The 18,515-nt window shown below is 55.4% G+C and overlaps 1 protein-coding gene across 3 annotated transcripts in view; it reads right to left on the bottom strand.

The window, feature by feature from the left end:
* PDE2A (phosphodiesterase 2A) overlaps positions 1-18,515 on the bottom strand; it is a 94,538-nt gene that overhangs the window by 11,206 nt on the left and 64,817 nt on the right. For all 3 annotated transcript variants that reach the window (XM_045484133.1, XM_045484131.1, XM_045484132.1), the window contains 10 exons: positions 17,394-17,482; positions 9,861-9,970; positions 8,962-9,017; positions 3,642-3,701; positions 2,906-3,059; positions 2,676-2,728; positions 2,407-2,481; positions 2,255-2,296; positions 1,633-1,701; positions 1,266-1,396 (listed from right to left, as the gene is read on the bottom strand). In XM_045484133.1, coding sequence (XP_045340089.1) covers positions 1,266-1,396; positions 1,633-1,701; positions 2,255-2,296; positions 2,407-2,481; positions 2,676-2,728; positions 2,906-3,059; positions 3,642-3,701; positions 8,962-9,017; positions 9,861-9,970; positions 17,394-17,482 — 839 coding nt within the window. The remainder of the gene's footprint in view (positions 1-1,265; positions 1,397-1,632; positions 1,702-2,254; positions 2,297-2,406; positions 2,482-2,675; positions 2,729-2,905; positions 3,060-3,641; positions 3,702-8,961; positions 9,018-9,860; positions 9,971-17,393; positions 17,483-18,515) is intronic.

Here is an 18,515-nt window from a genome sequence, read left to right as displayed (position 1 = left end):
TTCCCTCTGTACTCCCCTCCCCAAAGGCCTTTCCGGGGCCACCTGACCAATGCAGGGCTGGATACAGTAGGTGCCCAACTTGTGTTTATTGAATGGTGTGAATGCTCCCACCGCTAGGATACCAACCACAGATGACACAGATCCACATCCTCCCTGCCTCAGCGAGTTCTACTTCATCTCTGTCTTCACTTCCCCAGGCCTGTCCAACTGCCTACAGAGCTCTGTGCTGGCGGGTCCTGCTACTCAGGTCTATGACTTTCATATCTCTGCCCCACCTATGCAGACTCTGTCCCTGTGCTTCTGACATCTCTATAGTCCCAACATCCCAGTCTCCACTTTCTGCAGGACCTTCAGGCCCTCAAACCCAGTCTGCTTGCTTGAGCCCCAGGGGCCAAGCTCTTTGTCAGTATCTCTCTGCATCCCAGAATCAGGACCCACCCCTCACCTGCCTGCTTCTCCCTCCCTATATGATCCAGGCACAAACTGCTAGACCATCTGGACCAACTCTGGCAGCATTCACATACTGAACCTGCACCCAGGATAGATAGACATGGCTAATCAATCACAGCATTGTTTCTCACTAAACTAATATTCATTCTCAACCCACTGTTTCAGGCAGCTACCACCAAGTAATGAGTTGGAGTAGAATACCAAATCTATTTGTGATACTACTTTTAGACCCCAATCTGACCTCAGTTCTTGCAAAATGCTTCCTAAGCCTCTTTACCTGACTCTGCCCTGCCCCTCCATTTCAAATGATTCTTATAGCTGCCCTATCAGTGTCTCTAAAGCCCCTTAGCTTAGCCCAGCCCCCCAGCCTATTCCCTTTAGCCCTTGCCCACAGTGTAATCACACTCTGTGGGTCCCAAGGAGTTCACCCATCCCAGAACTTACCACCCCTCCATCAGCCAATTCCCAGCAGAAAAGCCAAAACAGGGTGATGGCAAGTGGGGGAAAGACCAGTACTCTAGCAGTGGATAGCCCAAACTGGAGGCAGTGGGCAGACAGAAGGGGAACTCATTTGGACCTCAACATGATTTTAAATAAGCCAAAATGGGTGATGGAGAGTCAACAATTACCTGCGCCCCAGCCAGCAGCTGCGAGAGTCTGGCACCTTCACAATCCTATAGTCTCTTGCAGCAACAAACCATTTGACCCACCACTGCTGGGGCAGTATCCCCTGCCTGGTGCCCTTCCCTGTGACCCTAGTAGAGAGCCCTGCCCAGTCTTTCAGCTTCTGATCACTTCACCCCACCAAGACTCACAAGTCTCCTCCGAGCTTGTTGAAGGCGCAGGCCAAGGCCACCACCTGGTCAGTGGCCCGGCTGATGACAGGAACGCAGAGCATCGCCTGCAGCTCACAGCCCAACATGCTTTGCAGCTGTTGCACATCCTCCTGCAAAGGGGGAGGTGTGTCAGGGCAGGGAAGGAGGGAGGGACCATGCTTCCCTCCCCTAGCCCTCCACCACACTCTGCAACAGGCAGTTCTAAGGGACCTCTGTGAGATGGGATACCCTAGGACATGGGTATGGGTTGGGAGAAGGTCCCTGGGGCTTGTTTCCCCCATTCCCAGGCTGCCTTGTCCCAGAGACCCTTTGCCTCGTCCCCTGGTCCAGCCAGGCCATGGCTTACCGAGGTGAGATCCTTCAGCTGGATAGACTTCTTATCTTCCACCACCTGGCCCAGGCGTCCTGTCGTCAACTGGAGAGTGAAGAGAGGCTGAGCCAGGGCCTAGTTCTCTCTAAGGTCAGGTGACCTCAGACTCAACCCCCCTCCCAAGTCTGGAAGTTTCCAGACCTTCCAGACACCTTCTTCAGTAAGTCCAAATGGTGGGTAGAGTCAACACTGGGGGGCGGGGGTGGAGGGTGGGGTGGGGTGAGGGTCTGCTCTTGACTAGAATCCCCTTTGGATGACTTTAGGGTCTTCCCTAATTAGGAATGAGAAAAGCAAACCCGAAGGATTCTCATTGATCTCTAAGATCCTGAGAGAGCCAAATCCAGAAATGTTCCAACAGAAGTGAACTGGCCCCAAGTAAGCCTTTCTATAGATTGTAAGAGAGCTCTCCTAATGGATCCTGTTCATGAAAGATCGTGACCTCTCATAAGATTTAATAGATCCCAAGATCCAGATAATTCCATCAGATTCCAAGAGATTCTAGTAGAGACTCCAGTCTCTCTGGGCAGATCCCTGGAGTGCGTAGCTGGCCTTAACTGCTCCCACAGAATCCAATACAGAGGACGGTCGCGAGACTCACCGGAAAGCTGGTTTCTTCCTCCAGCACTTTATCTCCGATGACCTGAGCGGCAGAGCGGGGGTGGGGGTGGGGGCAGTTAAAGGGTGGGCAAGGCTGTTCCCCTCGGAGACCTGAGTCCCCCGCCCAGCCCCATAGTGGACCTGGGCCCTCACCTTGCAGGAAAGCTGGAGATTATCCTCGGACACCAGCAGGAGGCAGCAGCGGGATGCCTGGGTCTCCTGCTGCAGCTGAAATGCAGGGACCGAGAGGGGCTGACGGCGGATCTAGGGCCACCCCCACTCCCCAGCTCTCGCCTCTCTGAGGCTCCTCAGGTAGAAGGAGGAGAGAGGAGGGGCAGGGCGTCGGAATCTGAACTGAGAAGGAGGGCTCACTGGGACCTAGGTCCCTGGAGGATCACAGGGGGAGAAGCACGGGCACTCACGTATTGGAGGACTTTGAGCTGGAGGGACGAGGCATCCAGGTCGTAGAGTTCCCCTGCAGTGGCGACGCGCCGGTCAGAGAGAAGGCTCGCAGACTTCCCTAGAGGTGCTCCACCTGCCCGCCCAGCCCATGGACCTCCCTTCCAATTGCCACCTGGCTCCCCAACCCAGACCGCACCCCCTCCAAGAGGCCCCTCCCTTCCAGGTTAGACCCGCTGGGCGGGGTCCTTACCGCACAGCTGCAGGATCTTTTGGTCCTGGTCGGTGTGAGCCACACCGCGCTTCTGGTCTCCCGCCACCCCCGCCGGGGGGTTCCGGACTGCTGCCGAGGCGGCGCCAGGCCCCCGGGGCTGCAGAGCCTGCACCCTTCGCAGGGCCACCAGAGCCTGGGACGAGCAGGGCGGTCAGCGAGTCATTCGTCCCACCTTCACCGCACACACCGCGTCGGGACCCTCGCCCTTGCTCAAACCGTTCTCCGTCCGGGGAGCCCACCACCCCCATCCCGGTCCCAAACAATGCAGCCCTCAGCGCTCCACCCCGCCTGTGGGTTCCCACTGCCCCAGGAGCGTCCTTCCGCCCTTGAACAGCTAAGTACAGGGTTGTCTCTCCCGCCCGCCCCCAGGCTCTTACAAGACAGGGCAGGGTCAGATTTCCCAGTGTCTCTCGCACTCACAGGAGTAAAATCCCAGGAAAGAGCCTCATTATCGTGAAGGGCATGGTCTTTCCTAAGTATTGACAAGGTGTTTGTGTTGCCTTATCTCACCGGTACCATAAGCAGGTCAATGCTATCCTTATCCTCATTTTCAGATGTGAAACTGAGGTTCAGAGAGGTTAAGTGACTTGCTCAAGGTCATACAGCCCAAAGATGCTGCACTGCTTGTCCAGCTCCCTGGCCAGATCATCTCCCCACTGGCTATGATGAGGGCCTTCAGCAGCCCCCATCCTACCTCAGCCCTACCCTCACTCACATGCTTCTCCACGGCTTGCAGGCTCCACTCTTCACTGTCACTCAGCTGGCCACAATGCACCTGGAGGAATATGAGAGGGGGACCAGCTATGACCTCCCCTAGCCTCCTGTCTCTGCCAGAGTGCCCTCCTCATGCCCAGCACATGCTTGTCCCCACCAACACATACACACTCCAGTCTGCGGGCCTCAATGAGAAGCCCATCCTTCTGACCAAGCAGATAGCTCCTCCTTCCTCCAGGAAGCCTTCTGGGGCTAACCCAAAGAAATAGAACTTTTCTGATCTCTGCCTTTTCAGTCACTGTCCCATCAACAACACAGTCCAGGTGTTTAGTGAGGAAGGGGGTTACCTTGGACCCTCTTCCATCTCTCAGCCCATAGAAACCTTAAGCCCTGATTATGGAATCAGTGGTATTAGTCTCAGCCTCCAGCTCCACCTTTTCTGAGTTGGGGTTTGAGCCACCCCAAAGTCTGGAGTAAGGGAAGAGGTTCAACATTTAGGATGCACCTGCTGTGCCTAAAGAACTTGAGAGGAAGATGGGTGAATGAATGAAAGGAGAAAGAAAGTGCTTGCCTTCCATGTGATTCTCTCACTAGCCCACAAGGCAAGCTTCTACCCTGCATATAAAGCAAGGCCCAGAAAGGTGGAATTGCCTTGGCCAAGGTTACACAGCAGGAAGTGGCAGAGTTGGGACAGCACCACCTACTCCCTCCCCTCCTCTGCCTATACCTTCCCCTCTTTGGATCCACTCTCACCCCTCCCATCACCCAACCTCCACCATCCCGTCCCTCTCCAACTTCCCTGTGTCAGTCACCAGGAATATCCTCAGCCCATCTTATCTCTGTGAAGGCCCTTCCCCCTACCCCTGCTTGGGCAGTTTGTAAGAAAAATGAGAGAGAGACAGAGTGAGAGACAGAGAGAGAGAGAGAGAGAGAGAGAGGTGGTAGTCTGGGGCCCCATTGCAGGCCCTGCCAGCCAGGCTCCCCACCTTGTCACCAGCTTCCTGCGCTGACTCAGGGCAACTCACCACCTGCAGGGCTCCCCACAGTGCCTGCATGGGGTCCCTCCTTCATCCTCAGCTCCCCACTCAGCAGCCCCTGCCCGCCTCTGCTCTAGGTACCCTGCCTGGAGCAGATGGAGAGGAGGAGCCCAGCAGGTTCTCAGAAAGCTCACAGTCTGGCGGGGTGGGGTGGAGTGGGGGATACAATTGGAGGGGTACAGAACCTCATACCTGAGGAAGTAGGAGAGGGCAGACTGTGTGGGTGAGAACTGAAGGCTTGTGGGAACTCAGAGGGGGAGAGCATCTGGGAGGCTTCCAGAACTGGCACTGAAGTATGAGGAGGAAATGTGGGGCCTACAGAGGGGGGGACACTGCAGGCAGGGGCTGTCCTGGCGGTCCTGACTGGTAGGTGGCCTGGGGATATGAGGACCAGGGCCGGGGTGGGGTCCATGGTGCCGCAGGGGGAAGAGTCTTGAATGCAAGGCTAAGGAATTGGACTTTAGCTTAATTGTACTGGGGACCCATGGGGCAGACTTTAGCATCTGTGGACCAAAAATGGTATTGAAGGCTAAGCTCTGGATGAAGTGCCATCTATGACTCCCATAGGACAGGGAGTTGAAAGAGACTGAGGGCATGATTCATTTGTGTATGCTTACATAAACATGTTGGTATTTTACTGTGCTATCCTTTTTGTCCTTCTGCCTTGACCCATTTCTCAGGAAAAGGGAAGACTGGGACCCCCCCCCCCACCCAGGGCTGTGGGCACAACTAGTTCCTGGGTTGGCAATACAGCCTGGTGCCAATACAGAGCTGGTAGACTGAAGGAGAGCTTCAGAAGGGCTGGAGAAAAGGAAGAAATCGCAGAGCCCACCCCCACCCCCTGGACCCCACCCGCCCAGCACACGCTCCTGGGCTGCCTCAGCCCATCCCCACCCAGCATGTGCACAAGCGCACATACACAGTCTCATGAAAACCCTCCGCACTGCCCATACACTCGCTTTGCCATGGAGACACTCAGGCGTGTGTGCACACATGCTCACACAGAGTACAGTCCCAGACTCAAAGACATCCGCACACGCACACTCACAGCATCTACACCATCCATACGTGCACATGCGCACCTGTACCCAGGATACTTGGGTCCACACACCCAAGAGCCACGCACACACTTCTGGCCCCCCACTTGCAAACACACAATCACCAACATCCACGCATGGCTTTTTGCTCACCAACAGGAACACACACTTGCAAGCTACTCTTTCTTGTTAGTTAGGGAATGTGTCTGGGGTCCAGCGGAACACTCAGGAGTGGGCACTGGGGCTGTAGAGAGGGTTGAGAGCCCAGCACAGCCCCTATAACCCTCACCCGCACGAAGTTCAACATGGCTAATTGCACGAACACCTCATCCTCACGTAAGGAGTTGGTGTGACTGGCACAGCTGAAGAGAAGAATGGGCATAAATCACGCATCAAATGCTAGAGACCAAGGGCCGCCCACTCCTGGGACTTATTATCCCAGAACTGAAAAATAGAGCTAAAGACTCTTTCCACACGAAGAATCTGCAATCAAAGCACCTTGAACTACAGGGTGCAGAGGCCCAGCACTCAGCCAGGCAGCCCGGCACCTGGCTGGCATATTCCTCAGAGAGCCCTCCATTGACCGTTTCTCCATCAAGCTCCAATATTGCAGGGCTCCCTGTTTCCTTGCTAGCATTCACCATCATTTCTAATTCTATCCTTATTTCGCTCACTTGTTTGAGGTCTGTCTCCCAACCCCTCCAGACTGTACGGTCTGTGAAAGCAGGGGTCAGTCACTGCTGTTTGCAGCACCTATAGCACACAATGCCTGGCGGTGCTCAAGAAATATGTCTTCCATTGATGGATGGATGGATGGATGGGTGGATGGAAGGACAGCTGGAAGGACGGGTAAATGGATACCAAGAGCAAACAAAGACTCCGAGAGGGGAATGGGGCTTGTGGAGGAAGTAGCTGGTGAGTCAGCCCTCCCAAAATATCTGCCTTGTGGCACTCCTTTCACCCTTTGTACCCTCTGCCCTGAGGATCTGGTAGCAGTTAGGAGGGCTGTGGCTGCCTGGGCTGCCTCTCGAAGGACGTGAGATCCACGTCAGATGTGTATGTGTCGGGGAGAGGGGTGTCCTGGGGAAGTTCATTTCTACCTGAGTCGGAAGGCACAGGCTTGGAGTAGAGGTGGACTGTGAATAATCTAAACACCTGTCAAGAGCTTCTAAAAAAACCACAAACTCTTCACTGCCCAGGGTATTTGAGGAGGTGGGCAGACAGTTGTCAGGAACTCCTCCTAACAGCCAAAGCCCCAGGTAACATCTTGCTCAACAGCACACATTCCACACCTCAGCCTCACCTGGATCAAGCTCTTTTTCCAACCACCCTGCTCCCCACCCTGCCTCAGCTCATGCTGTTCCCTCCTCTTAGAATACCCTTTCTAGTCTTCTCTGCCTGTCAACCTCCCCCCTACTCCCCAAAGCCCCACTCAAATGCTGCCTCCACCACGAGGCACCCCTTGTTGCCCCAGCCTCTGCCACTGGAGCACCTGCTAGCAGCATTTATTCCATTTGGCCAGTTGTAGCCTGAGGCTGTACCTGCCTTCCCCCAGACTGAGCTTCTAGAAGGCAGAAATGGGTCTCACTCCTCTTTCTGCCACCCTCCCTACACCCAGCTGGGATACCTAGAGCAGGGTTTTTGCTAGGGTGAATTAAATTTAATGTGGCCCCTCTGCCTCCCCAGCACACAACACACACATACACACTGGCCTTCCCCCCTCCCCCCCCCCCCCCAGGAGAAAGCAGAAGCCTGGACTCCCAGCTCAACCTGAGCCAAGGTGAGCAGCGGTCATGGCAGCCATCCTCCTGCCTGCAAGATGAGCAAACTCCAAATGTCCTCCTCTTGCTGGAGTTGCTGCCCTTCTGACCCAGCCCCTCCATAGGAGATCCTTCTCAGGCACCCCCAGACTCTTCTCCCTCCACAGAAGTGGGGAACCGAATTACCACCACCTCCCGCTGCCCACCTCTGCACATTGCCCCTGGCCCTGGTCCTCTTCCAAGCCACCAGCTCTGGCACAGATTGGGACCAAAAGAGGGAGGGAAGCGGTGCTGAGAACTCTGTGCCAACAGCAGATCCATCCCCTGCGGGAACAGAAGCTGGGGGTGGGGGAGCAGCTTGCCGGAGAAACCGAGGGGCCGGCAGCTCCCTCAGTCAGGCAGATGGGGCTTCTAGGAGACCAAGCCAAGCACTCCTTCCTTCCTTTCCTCTCCTGCCCCCCACCGCGGCCGCCCCCCCACTCCCACCACCCTCCCCCGCCAGCAGCTCAGGAAAGGTCAGGCGCCTCAGAAACCTTTAATTCCGTTTTAATGAGCTCTGGAGGAGTCCCACGGGCTCAGGAGGACCCACTCTTCATCTGCCCACGCCCCCTAGTCTGTGCCTTATTGAGGTGGTGCGGTGGAAGCGGACCCCCAATAGTGGCGATTTGGGCGCGCTAACCCTCGGTTTCTAGGACAGGACAATGATTTTGAATGCCCACCTCCCGTATGGGAGAGCAGGAAAGAGGCTGAACCAGCCCCACCAGGCTCAGCCAAACCCTGCCGGTGGAGCAGAAACCCGATGAGCTCCGCCAGGGGGCAGCAGAGAGCAGGGGGCGTCTCGGCCTGGGTTCTCTGCCTGACTGCACCCCCCCAACCCCGCTCCCCTGCCCAGGCCTGGCATCCCCACTTCCCACAAAAGCCCCTTCCCCCTCCATCTCCCTCTCCAGGAAGACCGCCCTGGTCAGCCATGGGGCTGGATGCCTTCCCAGGCAGCCCCTCCGGGTGGGCCTCCCCCTTCCTGCTCCTGAGCTCAGGCCACCGGAATCTGACTGAACTTCTCATACTATCTCTACTTGTCAGGGCCATGTCCATCCATCATTCCTCAGTGTCTTTCAGGCCCTCTGTGGACAAAGCTCTTGGCCCCCAACCCAGCCGGGAGGATGCCAAAGAGGAAGTAAGGTCAGGATTGCACCAACAGCTCCATGGGGCTGAGAAGTGCAAAAGGGACTTGCACATGTATCTGGAAGTTGCTGACTGGGCCAGTGACTGCGTCCTGCCCATTCAAGGTAGGGCAGGGTGCTGGGGTGTGGGAGAAGCCCAGACTCCTCCTAGACCCTATTTCCTCAACTCCAGCCCAGCTTGCTGTAACACACACACACCCACCCACCCACCCACACACACACACACTCACACACACCCTAGACAGGCTCCATCCGCTATCCCTCCCTTGGTCTCCACTCCCCCATCCCACCCCACACTGTTCTTACCAAGATGACGGCTGCCACAGCCCCAGCCTCCTTGTCCACCAGCGGCATGACCAGCACTGAGGGGGAGAGGGCAATGAGGTGGTCCTGTGGGGCCAATGAGGCTCAGAGATATGGAGCCAAGCCCCAGGGTGGGGGAGACAAAGACACAGACAGAGAGGCCGGGACAGAGACACAGAAAGACCCAGAGACCCAGAGACATGGGGGGTCCTGAGGCGGCAACAGAACAACCACAGCAATGTCCCCTGCATGGAAGGAAGCCCCCTCATGTTACAACTCTCCTGTGACCACCCCCAGCAACCCTGAGAGAGCAGGAGGCAGGTAAGGCTGAACACCCCTATTTTACAGATTGGGAAACTGAGGTCCAGAAAGGGGAAGTGACTTGCCCAAGATCACACAGCAAGTCAGGTCTCCTGACTCCCAGTCTTGTGCACTTTCCACATCGAGACAGAGGACACAGACCTAGAGAGACTGAGACACGAGGCAGAGAGACATGGCGGACAGGGGGTGTGGAGAGGAAGAGAAAGAAAAATAGAGACAGTGACAGAGAAAGCATGACAACAACACAGCCCATCTAGCATGAGACACAAGCACGTGACCACTGCGGCCACTGGCCACTGAGCCCTAGTATGTGCCCGGCCTTTAACATGCGTTATCTCATTTGCTCCTCCTCAAAACACCCCCTCAAGGTAGGTTCTCTCATCCCCATTTTATAGATCAGAAAATCGAGGCTCAGAGAAGTTAGTAGCACAATAGAGAGAGGATTAGATGAGGGGATTGCTGAAGACACAGAGCAAGAGGAAGAAGGAGACAGAGAGATGAAGACAGGGATAGAAGACAGATGGGATCTGGGGAGCAGGGGCACGGTCCCTCCCTGCCCCTGCCCAGTTCCCAGTCCTTACCTTGGGTATCAGGAGGCAGTGGGGCCATCAGTCTGGCCAACGGCTTCCCCGGCAGGTCCGAGGGGCCCAGTCCATTGCAGCCCAACCGCTTCCGGGAGATCACAGCCTCTCTGAAAAGAGGATGTATGTGATCCCACCTCTCAGTCCCTGGATCAAAAAGGTGCAGGCCCCAACCTGGGGACACAGCAGGCCGGACTCTGCACATCTGCAAGGATCTAGACAAGCTGACCGGCCATAGGGTGGACATGAGGAGGACACAAATAAAAGAGATAGGAACCCTGACCTGTCATGTGGAAGAGGCAGGCAGCCACAGTCTGGCCTCTGGTGCCTCTTTGCTGGTGGGTATGCGAAAGTACCCTGGGGCCCCATGCAGGTCCCCCAGGGCAAGTAAAGCAAGGGCTCAGAGCTTTACTTTAAAAGGCTGCCTCTTTTAAATCCTGCTGTGGCCACTACTTAACCTTGGGCAAGTGGCCTACCTCTCTGAGCCTCCCAGGGAGAAAGAGTGTGGAGAAGAGGAGAACCCTAACCAGCTCAATCCTCAGGAAAGCCATTCTATACACCTGAAACTAGTGTTACACTGCATGTCAACCATACTTTAATTAAAAGAAGGGGGGGGGGGGAAACATTCTAGAGCAACTTTCAGCGCTAAGCACAGGAGGGAGGACTCCAGAGGTAATCGTCGTAACTAAAGTACCCTCCATTCCCTATGTGCCATGCACCATCCAAGCAACTCATAGAGATTGACTCAGAATTCCCAACAATCCTATGAATTAAATATTATCATCATTTCCATTTTCAGGCAGAGACACTAAGGCACTGGGAGTTAGGAACCTATCCAAGATCCCATGGTTAATAAGTGGTAGAGTCAGGATTTGAACCCAGGCAATTGGCACCAGAGCCCATACTCCTAACTGGCTGGTGTGTTTGAACCTTCCTAAAGACCTGAGGGGATATGAGTTTCCAACGGGATTCAGGATTCGTATGAATGGGTGTAGGTGTCATGGAGGGGCAGCGGGCGGGGGTAGGTGATGTAGGAAGAATGAGTCTCTCTCTGCCCTCACTACACATACCACCCTACCCCCCCCAACCCGCCTCTAGCTCTTCCTGCTGAATTAAGTGCCTGATTTTTCACCAACTGTCACTCCCTGATGATTAATTGTCCTGGGTTCCTCATCCCTCACGCTGCCTCCACTTAATTGTGTTTGTAGGAACTGCCTGGCCTGAAGAGAAGAGAAGCCTTGGGGGGCTGGGACTCCAGTGTGTGCATGTGGGGTCACTAAGGGGAGCCAAGCAAAGGCCAGATGAGGAAAAGAGAGGAGGTGGCCTACAAGCCTCCTGATTAGGAGGTCATGGCCTCTAGAGAAATTGAGGACTAAGAGGTTGAGCTTCTTGGTAAAGTTCACGCCACATTCTGAACTGGATCCATTCACTCCTGGCCTCTTGGTTCAAAATCTACAAGACCCAGTGGGGTGTCCCACCTTCTAGCCCTCACACGCTGGGCTATTAGGCTCCGGGAGTGCTAGGCCCCAGCTCTGCCCTGTCCAACTGTGCCAATCACCCCAGGAAGGAAAAGCAATCTAGGGTGGCAGGAGGGCAATGCAGCCATGGTCCTGGAGACTAAATTGATAAAGGCGGGGTCTTCATGGAGGCAGGGGCCAGGCCACCTGGAAGCAGGTGACCCTCAGCCAAACCCCTCTTGTCGAACTCACCCAGCCACTTGGCCTCGCACCGTCTGGTTACTGGGCAACCACAAGGTGGCGCTGGTCCCTCCGTTGCTGGTCAGTAACGGCTGTAGTTTCATCTCTCTGACCCGACACCCCTCTTCCCCCAACCCTGCCCCAACCAGGGGCTGGCTGCCTTGGCTTTGCCCTCTACCCCACACCCCAGGAACCTGATGAAGCCTTTCTTCTTTTCTGCACAAAACTCCCTCCTCTGTGCTCATGGCTCCATGACTCTCCAGCCCCAACTCTCATGAGCTCCAGACCCCAGATACCCAAAGTCCTCCTGGAAGCCTGCCCTGGATGTCCCGAGGTTGTCAAAGGCACCCAGTCCCAACCTGAATTTATTCTCTCCACCACCAAAAAGTGGCACAACCATCCCCCGGGTCCCTTGTGGCTTGTCCACAAACTGTCCCAGCTACCTCCCTCTTCCTCACTTCCCCCATCCAATGAGTGAATCACCTCCCATGCATCTCTCACAACTGTTCCCCATGGAATTAGTATCAGAGAAGGCTTCCTGGAGGAGGTGATGCTGAGTTGGGTCAAGGCAGACAGGAAGGGATGTGCAAGCAGATGGAACTGCATGTGCAGAGGCTCAGAGGAGAGAAAGAACATGTGTCTGCCGGATGGCCCAACTGCAAGGAGGTTAGTGTGTCTGGACGGCTTGGAGCGAGGCTGGAGAGAGGCTTGAGGAGCTGGGCATGATCCTGAGGGCAGTTGGGAGCACAAGGAGGGACTTGAGTTGGGGAAAGTAAAGGTCAGGTTTGCTTTCAGGTGCATCAGTTTAGCTGCTGGGCAAAACTCTCACTACAGAGGGAGAATCTGAGAGACTGGAAACCTCTTGTAAGGGAGGGCCTCTGGTCTCAGTGGTCCCTGGTCAGCAGAGGAGAGGCGGGGCTTGGGCAGATCAACCTTGACTGAGCCCACATCTCTCACTGAACACTGGGGCCTCCCGGGGGGTTAAACCCTCACAAGTCCTTAACCTTGGCACCTTGCTCTGCAACCTGCCTTCCCTGGCCTGGCCACATCCCGCAGTCCCAGGCAGGTCTGTGCCGGGCCATGCTCACCTCAGCCCACCCCCCACGCAAGCCCTTTTCCTCTGCTGCACCCTTCCCAGAACTGTTGTCCCCCTGGAAGTTTTAAAGACACCCACGGACTGGAAGGGGAAGGAGGGGGCCCAGGCTGAGTCTCCTCCACCCAGATGAGGGTGGGTGTTTGTCTACCCTCACACCCCAATGGCTCCTCCCTCAATTTAGGACCCTCTGCCCTGCCTCATCTCCCCTCCTGACGACTCCAGCCTCCTACCTCCACCTGCCAAGCTGATGGTGGGGGTGAGGGGACTCCATGCCAGGGGCCAGCTGTACAGGTTGAAGGCTAATGACTCAGCCCTGGTGCCTGGGTGGTCATGGCTGTCCCAGTGACGATAAAGACAGATGGGCACAGAGTGAGGAGAGGAACGGGCGTGTACTTTATGACGGTTCTGTTCCTTTAACAATTATTTGTTTAGTGGCAAGAGTGGAGAAAAAGGCTCTCTGTTGGTAGGGTCAATGGCCTGGAAAGAGCTGAGTACCCAGGCCCCCTTCTACTCCTCTGAGCCCCTTCTTTGGTGAGGCCCCATCCCCTTTACTGAGCAACCCCCCCAACCCACCTCCTAGGGCCTCAATCTCTCTCTGACCCTTCTCTCTCTAGGGGACAAATTATGATTCAGCCCAGAACCTGGACCCTCCCCTCCCCTTCCCTCTCCCAGAATGTGAGACTCCAGAGATGGGAAGAGACTATTTCCTGTGTCCTTTGAGACAAATCAGAGGAACATAGATTCTGTGGTAAAAGAGGACCAGGTCAGCTCTGAGGAAGGAATGTGTCAAGGTTGGGCCCTGGGACCCCCAAATGGTAGCAGAGGGAGACAAGCAGCTGGGGCAGGTGTGGGTGGTGTCCCCGTGGCAGCTGAAAGGCCCCAGACTCTGCTACACTCAGCATTGGGTCACGAGAGGCTTCAAGATGGCAGGAGACACAATAAGAAGGGGAAGGTGGCAGGGCTGGGGACTGAAATAGGCTGGGAGATTGAGGGGGCTCCAACAAGAGAGAGACGAAGACTTCCAGGAGGTTCTCCCCTCCAGTTCTTGGAATTCAGAGCTGGACCAGCCCTCAGACATTGTAGTGTCTTACTGTCTCCCAGGAGTGGACAGGGGCCCAGCGCGATCTCAGGACACCCCCCCGGATCCCAGGTCTCCTGACTCCCAGCCCGTATTTCTTCTTGTGGAAAGACCCATCCCTGAGGGAGGCTGTCATGGCCAGACACCTTTTCTGGAAATTGGATCTTCCTTAGTGTCAGGGAACTATGGAGCGGGCCTCCTAGAGCGCCTCCAGCTGGGCTGTGGGAGACTAGGGAAATGTGGCCGGTCGAGATGGAGCCACACAGGGAAGGGCTTTGCTAGGGACAAGAGGGCATGAGCCAGCACGAGGGGGGCAGGGAACCCAAAACACTTGGTGAGGATGAAACTGGGCACCTGCGAGCCCACAGGGGTAAGGGGGCAGTGGCAGGAGGGGCCTCCCCATTGTCCCTTGGATGTCTCCCCTGCCTCCCTCATACTACCCTGAGCCCGTCCTCTGCCCCTTACCCCCGGGTCCTTATCTGTCTTTATGACCCGACTCTATTCACACCTGCTGCTGTTTGCCAGCCCTGCCAGCCCTCCAGCGTTTCCTGGAGCAGGGCCCCCTCCACTGGGCATCTGCCTCAGCCTCAGCCTGAGGCAGGTGCCCAGTGTGCTGCTGGGGCCAGAACTGCAAAGGTCACCATTGGAAGGACCCTGTACCAAGCCCCATCCATTTTGTAGAAAAAGACTGAATGAAGCAAGAAGGGAAGTAATTTTCTCAAGGTCACCCAGATGGGGAAATTGAGACTTGGGGGTGGAGGGCAGCCAGCAACCACTGAGCTCTGACTGTGTACGGGGCACTGTGTATCCATTACTTCACGACACCAAAAGACAGGTCCTACTGTTATCTCTGTTTTGGGGATAAGAAAACAGGCTTGGAAGTGGACACAGGGAGGCAGCAATGGGGCCAGGGTAGGATCCAGGCCTATCTGACTCCCATTCCAGTGTTCTTCCCTCTTCCACATACCTAGCTAGGTCTTAGCCCTTGTCTAGGGGGTGGGCTCAACACCAGACACGGAGAGGGCAAGCATAGCACAGATTTCAGAAGACGGGACTGACCTCAACCTTCACCCCCCATCCTTACCAGATTGAAGGAGCTTTGATCTCTGTGTCCCCTGGGATGTGTACTGCCTCACCCCTCTTGCCCCTTACCAGCCTCTCCTCCTCTGACTTCTCTGATTTCTGAGCCCTGTCTCCCAGCAGGCACTCACCTCCCCATCTCCACTGAACTCTGGGCCAATTGCATTGGAACATTCACTTTTTTAAGAAAAAAATTTTTAATGTTTATTTATATCTGAGACAGAGAGAGAGAGAGACAGAGCATGAGTGGGGGAGGGGCAGAGAGAGAGGGAGACACAGAATCCAAAGCAGGCTCTAGGCTCTGAGCTGTCAGCACAGAGCCTGACATGGGGCTCAAACCCACAAACTGTGAGATCGTGACCTGAGCTGGAGTCGGTGGCTCAACCGACTGAGCCACCCGGGCGCCCCAAGGAACATTCACTTTTAATTGCCTTTTATTTCTTTTTCTTCTTCCCTTCCCCTTCCCCTCTCCTTTCCCCTTCCCCTCCCCCCATGCTCTTCCCTCCCCTCCCCTCCCCTCCCCTCTCCTCTCCTCTTCTCTCCTCTCCTCTTTCCTCTCCTCTCCTCTCCTCTCCTCTCCATTCCTTTCCTTTCCTTTCCTTTCCTTTCCTTTCCTTTCCTTTCCTTTCCTTTCCTTTCCTTTCCTTTCCTTTCCTTTCCCTCTCCCCCCATCACCTCCCCTCCCATTCCCTTCCTTTTCCTTCTTGTTACTTTTTCCAAAAGCTTTACTGAGTCTGAAGTGGTTGTGGGGGGCAGGGGGTCAGGGGATACTGAAAGAGCTGCTGATGCAAAAGATCTGAGACCCCTCCAAGATGCCTGGACCAAAGACACCCCATCCACCCCACCTCACAGCAGAAAACCTAAGGGGAGCATTTGCAGGCTCAGAAGGGGCGGAGTAAACCCATCATGCTCCCCTCCTGCTTTCTGAGCCCATGATCCTGCAATCCTCTCCCAGGAAGGCCTTCCTGGGCCACTTTGAGGAAATTTCTTGGACGGAGCAAGCTCATATGAAGCAAAGTTCTTAGCAGTAGGTGTGCTGGCTCAGAGGAGAAAGGGGGTTATTACAGCATTCTTTTTCCTTAAGATTCCAAAGACCTTCCAGCCCTATTTCACAGTCTTAAAGAAGGGACAGTAGAAGCCAGAGAAGGCATGGCCGGCTTGGTTCACACAGTCCTTGAAGGGAGGAGTTGTCAGGAGATAACTGAAGGGGAGAGTGTCACTCACCGCCCACGCCATGGGGGAGCCAAATGGGAGAACAGGAGGTGGGAAAGCTCTTGGGTTGTTGGAGAGGCACCAGCCCCTTCCACGGGGAAGGGCTAGAGAGAGGCCAGCATCCAGGAATCCAGGGTCCCAAGTACCAGGAGGAGCCTCAAAACCACCCACATCCCTAGCCTCAGGAACCTCTGGCATCCCTAAACAGCAATTCTTTCCATGGCTTCTGTGAAAGGAGAGCGTCTCGCCAGTCTCAGCTACCACCTGAAAAAGCCACATTGCTGGACTGCTTGGCCTGTTGGAAAAGCCCTCCCCTTCTAGTAACACCCCCACTGGTGCCCACTGGGCCCTCAGCTCCCGGCCTAGTGCTCCCTGGGCCCATGATGGCCCTGCAGTGCTTACGAGGCAGTGACCATGTCCTCCGTGGCCTGCCTTCCTCTGGACCAGCACTCTTGCCTGTCAACACTTTCTCATCTGACAAGCTCCACTTCCCCTCGCTGTCTCCCAAATGGCCAGGAGCCAGGAGACGGTGTCCCAGGCCTGCCTCTGTCTCACACCAGGTATGTGGCCTTGGACACGTCTCACGATGTTTGCCCATCTGGAAGATAAGGAGGCTGAATTCAATAGGCTCAGAGGTATCAGGGGACCACAGAGCACTGAGCCCGATGTTCCCAAAGTCAGCGATTCCAACATTCTATCATAACAAAAGTAAAACCAGACCTTTAGCATTTCTTATGGATTCAGTTTTAAGTGCTGTGTTAAGCTCATGTAATTCACCCCCAACAACCCATGAGATAAGTACTATCATTATTGCCATTTACAAACAAGAAAACGGAGGCACAGAGAGGTTGAGTACCTTGCCCTGGGCTACACAGCTAGTAAAAGGGAACTGGGACTTGAACCCAGGCAGTCAGGCTCAGAACCCACAGCAGGACACCGTCTCTGATCTCCTTCTCTCTGCTCTCACATACCAGGTTGACACCATGTGCTCCCGCAGGTCCAGCATTCTGTGATTCTGTGAGAACTTCCCAGGCAGGTCTCATAGCCTGCTGGGTTCTAACTGATAAACTGCAGCCCTGACCTTCTGAGACTGGGCTCTGAGGAGGCTGCAGCAATTTAGAAGAGCTCTCCAGGTTTCTAGAAGAAAACCTACCAGTTGGCCCTTTCCCTGTGCTGTCCACTGCCCCAACACGAGAAAAGACACTGCTTCTCCCCTCTGGGGGGTGTCAGTGACCCAGCCAAGGAACCCCAGCTGGCAGGGAAGCTGAGGTCAAGGTCGGGTGGGGGAGATCAGACTGGATGACTTTGGAAGGTCCCCAGGCCTGAGATCCTTGACTGTGCTAGAGGCAGTGGGGTGCAAAATGGCTCACCGGACTTTCCCCTCCTGGGGCAGCTCGTGGGGGGGGTCCTCACACACCAGCCGGGACTCCCCATCCAGCAGGTAGGTGTAGACAGTCTCCTAGGAGAGAAGGCACTCATGAGACCCTATACAGAGCCTTCCCAGCTGCCCTGTTCCAGCCCAGACATGGATCTGGGTGACAAGGTCACAGACCTTCTAGGAGTGGGATCAAGCATCTGTTTGTTTTTACTCCCCAGGTGATTCTAACATGTAGCCATGGTGGAAAAAGTCCCTTATGAACTTACACCTCGCCCTCTCCTCTTGGAGGGGGTTCTCTGGGCAGGCAGTGACCCGTGACCCTGCAGGCTTTCCTTGTCTATCACCCCAAATCCAAAGTGCTGGGGAAAGAGTCTGAAGGACTGAAGGTGCAGACAAATCTCACTCACCACCCACCTTAGTTTGCTGGGACTCTAGCCTCAGCAAACAACTGAGTGGTCTACGCAGGGCTAAATGCCAAGAGGGGCTCAGAACACCCTGGAAGAGTCCCTCCTACCTCAGAGACACAAGTAATTCTACAAGAAACCTTCACAAGCTTGTGACTCAAGCCAGAAGGACTTCCCGGAGGAAGTGACCTTACATCTGTAACTACAGTAAAAATGAAACACATTCTGGGAGTCGGTGAGGCACAAAGAGTGGCTTCTGGGCCAAGTAGCAGGCAGGCAGTGTAAAGAGCACAGAGCATTTATGGAGCTGACAGGGGAGGCAGGGGACACAGGAGGTTGTCTTAGGGTCAGCAGGGCCTATAAACATTTGGAGGAGACTGCTGTGAGCCCTGAGAGAGAGGAGCAGGTGCGCATTTTGGAGTGATCACTCCCCAGAGTGAGATCAAAGCTCTCTTCGAAGCTTGTCAAGTCGTCACCTTGTCAGTCTGCCTTCCCCAAGGGCCCAGAGCCATTTTGGCCTCGGTTGCAGGCTATGCCTTGGCAGAAGTGGTTGCCCTCACGGCAACCCCACTGCCCCACGGGTGAAAAATCGACATCCCCTCCAAACAGGACTGGTCACCCCGAGGGATCCGTAACCAGCTCGTTCAGCCCAGCCTCACTGAGCGCCCCACCGTGCACACTCTGGGTGCGGAGGGAGGGAGACCCAGAGG

The sequence above is a fragment of the Leopardus geoffroyi genome, chromosome D1 (genome assembly GCF_018350155.1).
Source record: "Leopardus geoffroyi isolate Oge1 chromosome D1, O.geoffroyi_Oge1_pat1.0, whole genome shotgun sequence".
NCBI lineage: Eukaryota > Metazoa > Chordata > Mammalia > Carnivora > Felidae > Leopardus > Leopardus geoffroyi.
The sequence above is the reverse complement of the archived record's forward strand: the minus strand, read 5'-3'. Positions and strand labels throughout refer to the sequence as shown.